Source organism: Lycium barbarum, chromosome 6 (genome assembly GCF_019175385.1).
Source record: "Lycium barbarum isolate Lr01 chromosome 6, ASM1917538v2, whole genome shotgun sequence".
NCBI lineage: Eukaryota > Viridiplantae > Streptophyta > Magnoliopsida > Solanales > Solanaceae > Lycium > Lycium barbarum.
Genome location: NC_083342.1, coordinates 119,927,017 through 119,935,019, shown reverse-complemented (window position 1 = coordinate 119,935,019; position 8,003 = coordinate 119,927,017). Strand labels below are relative to the sequence as shown.

Genomic DNA, 8,003 nt, shown 5'->3' with positions numbered 1-8,003 from the left:
GGACGTGGTTGTGTTATGATCAAGATACGTATTTAACTTTTATGTTATAGACAAATGTTAGTGAAAGATAATGCACTTTTGAATGGAACTTTACTTTAATAACTAAAGTGCTAGGTGATCAATTAAATTTATAAAGATTCTTTGCAGCTTCTTGATCACTTATTAACCCTACGTCTTAGTATATGTAATAACCATGTCATAGTGGTGTCAGTAGCCAGTTTGTGTGTATCTCGACTATGCCTTTGACTACCTATTATCTCCTGTTAGCACATAAACACCCAATAATAACTCTGCCTATCGAGGATTAATAGGTATGACAATATTACTTAGATTTTTTGATCTCTGCATGAATTTGACCCGTGGTTTCCCATAATTTTCACCTATTTCCTTAATCATTTGGCCACCCTTTGAGTGTAGCGCCTTCCATATTTTCATCTAAAATATACACCCTTTTTTTTTGGTACATGACACAGCAATGACAACGCTGTTTCTACAAAAGGAAAAAACCGTGCCATCCTGATTAATAGAAGTCTTTGCCCCATAGAAGCAAGGCAAATAAATGCACTTGTGCAAAAAAAAAAAAAATGCCAAAATCACATTTACATAAGTCGGTGCTCTTTGTGCTAGTTATAACTCTTCACTATAGTCCTCCAATAGGTACCTCTCTGTGTAGAGGCGGAGCTACAAATTTACTTTATTTACTATTTTTTTATTGGGTTCTGAATAAATTATTTTTACATATTAAATGAATTTTTAAGCATAAATCTAGAGTTTGATCCAAAATTACTGAATTTTGCCGAACTCGTAACAACCACTCCGGCTTCGCCCCTGCTCTCTAGCGGGGTTGTTAAATTCTTCAAGTGAAATTTTCTAATTTCATTGTGTATAAGGAATCTTAGAAAGTTGGAACCATGTCTTAAGTTCCTTCTTAAAACTATTTTCTTTCATTAAAAAGATAATTATGCTACTAATAGAGTTAGCATCATCAATTGCTAAGAATCCTAAAGTGTAAAAAATGTCTCTCTTTTGGCTCTTTTTTACTTCTGAAGACATCATAACCATTTCTTATGTTGATAATAAATCTGTCAAGTGACCAATAGATTGCAATTTTTGTAACTTCCCCGCGTAAGGAGCATATATAAATTTCCTGGTTAAATAAGCAAAAGAAGATGAAAACAAACCAATAATTGCACATTAAATTAGTGAAATATATTAAGTTGCATTGGTTTTTTTTTGACAATGACATGCAGTTAACTTCCGCTGCTGGTTTCGAATAAAGTCAAAATTAAATGTTTCGGTGGGACACACAAAAACCATAATCATAATTATCCCCAAAAGAAAAGACTTAAAGGACCACATACAGACTCACAGACACATTATGCATTAAGCAAGGATCACATAAAAAAATAAATTTTGGGTTCTCTACAGTTTGCACGTACCGATTTAAAAGTGATATAAGATTGTGATAAATACTGAAGGCCGGCTAAAGGGCCAAGCGCTGAAGCAAAGGCTTTAGGCGTCCACATTTTGAAGGCCCCATTTTTTAATTAGTGGTACTAAAAGTTATTATGATTAAGTTCTTAAGAAAAATATTGAATATTGTGAGATAAAATGATTTACAAGCTCTTCAGAAAGAAAATAAAAATATTTAGCAATGTAATTATTGTTAGATAATTTATTACATTCTCACATGAATAATTTTCTTTCTCTGGTTTACTTTCTCATAATTTTTATTTTTCTTCTTCTTCCTACTAAGCTATCTATTGTCTCCAAGAGTTTAAGTTTTTATATTAAATTATTTTTTACCATAAAAACATTCAAAGAATATTTATAGATAAACCTACTTAAAATATACTAAATTGGAGTTATAAAAATTTATTTTTATACTAAATTACCAACTTCTAGAATCATGCCTTTTAATTCCACATTTGTTGTCTTTTTATACTTTACTCCAGTAGTGTATATCCATAAGTGTATTTTTTTTTTATTACATGCTAAAATTCAAATATAGCAACTAGAACATATGAATCAAGTCACTCAAAACTCAAAAAAGAGGGATGTAAAAAACTGAAATTTGTATACAATCTAAAAAAGAAGCTCTTTATCTAATATCTAATATCTAATATCTCAAGAAAGATTAAATGAATCAGTGATATGTTGCAAAGTCTTATGGATATATCATATAGTACTCTATTACTTCACCTCCTTATTATGAAACATAACAAGCTAGAACTGAGCTCTTGTAGATACAAATGCATTACTTATACAGCTTGTTAATTCTAATGATCGTTACACATTGTTCCACAATGTATCGTATTTTAATGTATTATTCTGTAAATGCAATATTTGAATAAATTATATCTTTGATATGGTTTAATAACATTTTATTGCTTAAGTTGATTGTATCATATAGTACAATAACTAATAAGTTTACTAAAATACCCTTATTGTTTTAAGTATTAGATTTATTTAACACGAAAAATAATATAAGAGAACTTCACTTTGCTAATTTATAGAACCAATTATGACTTGTAGATATTTTAAGTTATTTAAATTCATGCAACTCCGAATATAAAAAACAATATGGCAAATCAAAATCAGCACAAAAACGTCTTAGCATAAAAAACACAGAGATGGAGAATGATAAAAGGGATAGCAAAAAGGTAGCGTTAAGCAAACAGAATATTGAGGTGGGATGTATAATAAGGTAAACGGTGGAGTTATGTAGAATAATAGCTAAGAGGAAAATAGGATTATGAAACAATAAGTAAGAACATAAAGGGAAAGAAAATAACGTAACAATCCCACCAAACTAATAGGACATTATGTAGAATGAGTTTTTGTATTATTACGTGACAATGAATTTAATAATATGATAAAATAAACTTCATATTTGAAATAACAATACAATACGAATGGTAACGACCATCCAAACAAGCTGTCACATAATAGAAGAGCTTACAACATTACATCCTTTATTAATCGATGTAACTGGAACTTCCTTAAAACAGAGATTTTATTTGGTGATATTATTGGGAATATAAAAAAACAGTCACAACAAACGGATTTAGAAATACTTTTAAGTTGAATTAAAGTTCTATATTGATATACTGTTAGGAATTCCTTTGCCTGTGAGTCCCTCATCACTTGTGGGGAAGAGCAAAGTATATGGAACATTAACAGGCCCTGACCTGTTCTTCCATTTCCCATCACCATTCATCTGCATAATTTGATTCTCAATATCACTTAGCTTATTTCCAAACCTCTCAAAAGCTGAAAGTGGTTCTTGATCCTTTGTCCATTCAGGTGAGTCCCTCTGTCCCAAGTAAACCTCATCCGAAGCATGCCTTGACAATACCTCTAAGACGGAAATTTCAAGCAGTGTCTGCCACTGAGAAACGATTGTTTTGAGATACACCTTGTCTGGATTTGTCTTAAGCTCTTCATACTCAGCACTTCCTGGTTCTGGCATGAAATTTCGGCTTAATGTAGGGCGATTAACGAGGTAACCACCATAAGGGTATTGCCCAAAATTAACTGCTGCATGAAGTGCTGAAGCTATCCATATTGTGGTGGTGCAAGAATCTATGAGCTCTTGCAAATTTTGCATGTTAGGCCACCAGGGCTCATCTTTCTTGTCACCATGTCCTTGTTCGCGGATTTCTTTCCACCAAGCTTGGAGTTCAATATCTTTCTGTACCGCTTCATCTGATTTGTAATAGAAGTTGCAATATTCACTTACCCAACTTTTGATTGCTGACCAGATTTTCAACCCGTCAACAGCATATGGATAGTCCTGAATCAGTAAGCGAATGCCATGTGGAGAGCTCCAGTCCTCAACAGCCACTCCCCTGAAATTGAGTTACATTATGGTCATGTTAGTGATAGTATAACATAAAAAAATTGCTTTAGTGAATTTATATTCTGATTTAATACAGGGTTTATATGACCTTTTCTGACTTTTCATTTACCTTTTGATGAGATCAGCAGGAAGTGCTTGTTCAGGAAAAACCCAATCTTTGTAAACTACTGCTGACATTTCCATGGAATATTTGGCAGGAAAAACAAGCATCTCAACAAAACCACCACAATTGACCAACATCTGTCTTGCTAAAGCATTTATGTTCATCGTGTCACGGAAATGAGGATGAAGAAGTTTATGGATGGGGTGAAGCACACTTAGTTGCCTATTTGTTGCAATCACAAATGGCTCGATCACTGCATGTGTATTCAACCTGAGAAGATAACAACAAATGTTTTCAATTACTATTACTCAGTGCATAGAATATGGTTATGGGTAAGTTGTGCTTCATATAAAGGTTTATGACAGGTTTTACCAATGACAGACGAGCTGATGGATGCCCGAGTCGATTACTGTTACATAGGCTTTGGCTAACTGCCAGATAGAACCCTCAACACCTTGATCAGCTGGTGTATAAACTTTGCTAAGAACACCTAATTGATCTCCATCTGGATGTGGCAAGCTTAATTCAATTGCTAGTGGCTTCAAGGTTCCATTATCTTGCAAGAAGAGCAGAGTTCTTGAGGCGTAGGTTTTTATGTTTGTCGATGTGTTAATTCTCCTCAAGTATGGCATAATGATGTCATGGTAGTTCAATATGTATAGCCTGTTAGTCTTGATGGCCTGTTAAATAATAGAGTCACCTCTTATTACTATAATCCACTCCGAAAACTTGATCGAAGAATGACAGTGTCAAAATAAAAGTAGTAATTACCTCATCAACTGTTAGTCCATCCAATTTATCCTCTATCTGCTCTCTGGTAATTGTACTGTTTTGGTTCCCATATATGTTAGGATCCAGCTTGCTTTCTGGAGGGAATTCCTGTCAATATTAGAGAAGCCAACATCTTCAAAATGTGTGAATAATCACGAAAATAGAAGTAAACTTAAGCAAGATCTTGATATCCTCAAAGAGTGGCAATTCAGATGCACTAAACCTTACTTGGAGTCTACTGATTATGACGGGATTGACTCCCGCCAACATTTCTCTCGCAAATTCTTCATCCGTCCTCCAAGCAGTTTTATCCTCTACACCAACAATATTTAGGCGTGAGAAATAACACTTTTGAAAATGCTTTTGATCATTTAGAAATTTAAATAAATACCTTGAATAAGTTGAGGAGTTGGGTACTTAAGTAGGCCTTGACCATCAGTTTGAAGGATATCTTTTAGTATCTCGAAAGGAATGCCATCGGTAATGGCTTTAAACAAAGGGCCTTGAGGCAATTTGATTCCTCCTTCATAGAGTTTAAGCACATCTTCAAAGCTATCTAACTCATTAGGTGTGCCATCAAACAAAGACTTAAACCCAGGGAGAAGCATCTGCATAATGGATTTTAATGTAAATGTCAAGAAGTCTGACATCTTCACATGTCCAAATCGCTCGTCCCTTGGCACGTATATGTCTAAACTCATAAGCAATGGAATCCTGCTCTCGGAATTAGGATCTACAGAGAATTACAAGCAATTGTCAAGACAAATTGCTCTTCTAGAAAGTCAGACATGAAAATAGTAAAAGTTGAGATTATTATACTTGTAGAATTATAAACATGAAATTTTTTGTGAATGACTTAACCTGTTTTGGTTGGTTCGCGACCTGTCCTGCCTCTACGAGGATATGGGAATTCAGAGGACCCTCCTAGGACAGGCCTAGCATATTCTTCGCCTCTGTCTGGTTCGCCTAAGTCATTGTAATAAGCATAATCATAAATCCTGTCCCATTCCTCACGTTTTCCGGTCCCATCTCCTCTTAAGGTCACTAGTTCGTTTTCTCTGTGCTGTCGCAACGGTTCCGGTGTTTCACTTGGGAGATAAGCCTGAATTGACCATTATCACAATGCAAAGTAAGTGTTTAGACACATAAGCAAAGTATTTTTACATGCCTAATAAACAAATTAAATACCTGATTCGCGAAGAAAATGCGGTCGGACTTGTATCTAAAAGCAGGATAAACCCAAGAATTGCAGACAAAATGAATTTTCCCATAATTAGGAACATCTTCAAGGGTGAGTGACTTGAGGAAGAACTCACTAAGATGTAAGTTCTTGATAATGAATGCTCCTGGAACTCCAAACTCGTCATGATCCCAGTCAAATGTGACACTAAAAGCTGATTCACCTGCTGCTAATGGAGTGATGTGTGTAAGCCAGTTTTCTAAGTATGCTGGATTGCTGTGTTTCCCTTGTAAACCATTTGCTACAATTGAAACAGATTCCTTTCTTTAGAAATAGTATAAAGAAAGTTGATTATGAAAAGAAAGATATGATTAAACAAAAAGGGCAGCTCGATTCACTAAACTCATGCAGAGAAAGAGACAATAATTGACTAGCGGTTCTAAATATTTTTGACCGAGAGGCCAAATACTTAACTTCCCCGGAAAAAAAAAGCATATATAAACAAATCTAGAAACCGAGAAGTAATACTAAGTACTAACCAGGATCAGCATGAACAGAACTAATCAATTGGAGAGAGACCTTCTGGCCAAGGAACTCAACAACTCCATCAACAACAGAGGCACCTATGTCATTGAAGTCCAAAACATTCTTCTTCATCAATATCACTGTTCCTTTCACCTTTTTCCCATTATATTTTCCAGTGATAGTATCCACAATCTTGCCTAGAATCATGATTAACTATTTGAATGGAACTCTTTCTTGACCTTCCAAGAGAACAAAAGAAAAGAGAGTGAATTTGGTTGTGAAGTTTTGAGTTTGGATGTCTCATATTTATAACAAAATATAAGTACTAGTAGCTAGTTGAAAAATAAGGAAAGAAAATGTTTCAAAAAAAAAAAGGAGAGAGAAAAGCCACCCTCCTTTCTAGCTGTCACTATTGATCTATAATCTATAATATACTTAAAAAATACTACGTAGAAATTTGCAGCACATGCAACATGACTGATAGCAACATTTTCAATTTTCCCATTTTCTTCAAAAAATTATTCTTGAAAATTTTACCAATTTTCACGTGAATCACAGACAGATAATTTACGGCCCAAGCAGAAAACCTTTTATCTTTCTTAAAAATAAACCTACACGTCAATCGTAGTTGAAGTCAGGGGTGGATATACATATTGATGGAAATGGTGGCACGTGACATCGCTTTGCAAAAGCTTGAGGCCTCAACTTTTTCCCATGTGATAACCTATTTTCTGAATGATTCATGACTCTGGCTCGGTGCCCTCAAATTGGTCGAGCGAATTTTCTTGACAGCTTTTGTTATGTTCTAATTCTAACATGTCATGCAATTCAACATAGTCCAAAAATAACTTAGGAAGCCTTGTCCGAAACTTGTTTCCAAAGTACAACTCTAAAAATCCAAATTGTTCTTCTTTACTAACTGAAATGATGTAAAAACACAATGCGCAGCTAAATCCAAATCCACGTTTAACATTGTTCACAAATCTCCTGGGTATAAAATCCCCAAAACGAATGAACCGAAAAAAGAAGTCTCCAAGGTAGCAAAATCAGAGCTCACCAACCCACTGTTTATGTGAAGGAATGTCATAGTTTGTACCCTGCTCGTATATTCCAAGAAAAAACGAAACTTAGTAACGACTTCCTCGTCACCCCGTCAGTATCATGGATTTCCTCATTAAGGCTGGAACTAGACTTTAACAAATCATGAATGCATCGACATTATATTCTGAAAGCAATTTTAAAGCTCAAGTATGTAAAAACAGTTGATACATATGTACCAAAGCAGTTCTTGAATTTTTCTATTCAAAGTTTCTTTTTTTTGGTCTTTGCCGGAGATAGCATTGTCGAATTTTATTTATTCTGATTATAAGACTTAACCACTCTCATGGGGCCCCAGCCCCCAAGTGTCCCTCGAAAAACTTTAATTACTAATTAGCCTCTAAATTTACCATACGTAAATATTACTTAAAAAATTACGGGGCTTTACAACTTTATATGTGGTACATTGGGCCCCGTACAAACTAGTGAAGTGACGTAGAACCCTAATTTTCTAAAGATTTCTG

General features: G+C 34.6%; 1 protein-coding gene across 1 annotated transcript; it reads right to left on the bottom strand.

Annotated features, from left to right (window-relative positions):
* Positions 1 to 2,951: 2,951 nt before the first annotated feature.
* Positions 2,952 to 6,785, bottom strand: LOC132645915 (probable linoleate 9S-lipoxygenase 5). The gene is made up of 9 exons (XM_060363171.1): positions 6,456 to 6,785; positions 5,925 to 6,217; positions 5,598 to 5,838; positions 5,128 to 5,469; positions 4,965 to 5,050; positions 4,737 to 4,844; positions 4,338 to 4,645; positions 3,972 to 4,235; positions 2,952 to 3,851 (listed from the first exon to the last, which is right to left on the bottom strand). The coding sequence occupies exons 1-9, from the start codon at positions 6,646 to 6,648 to the stop codon at positions 3,098 to 3,100; spliced, it is 2,589 nt and encodes an 862-aa protein (XP_060219154.1). The 5' UTR covers positions 6,649 to 6,785; the 3' UTR covers positions 2,952 to 3,097.
* Between the last annotated feature and the right edge of the window lie 1,218 nt (positions 6,786 to 8,003).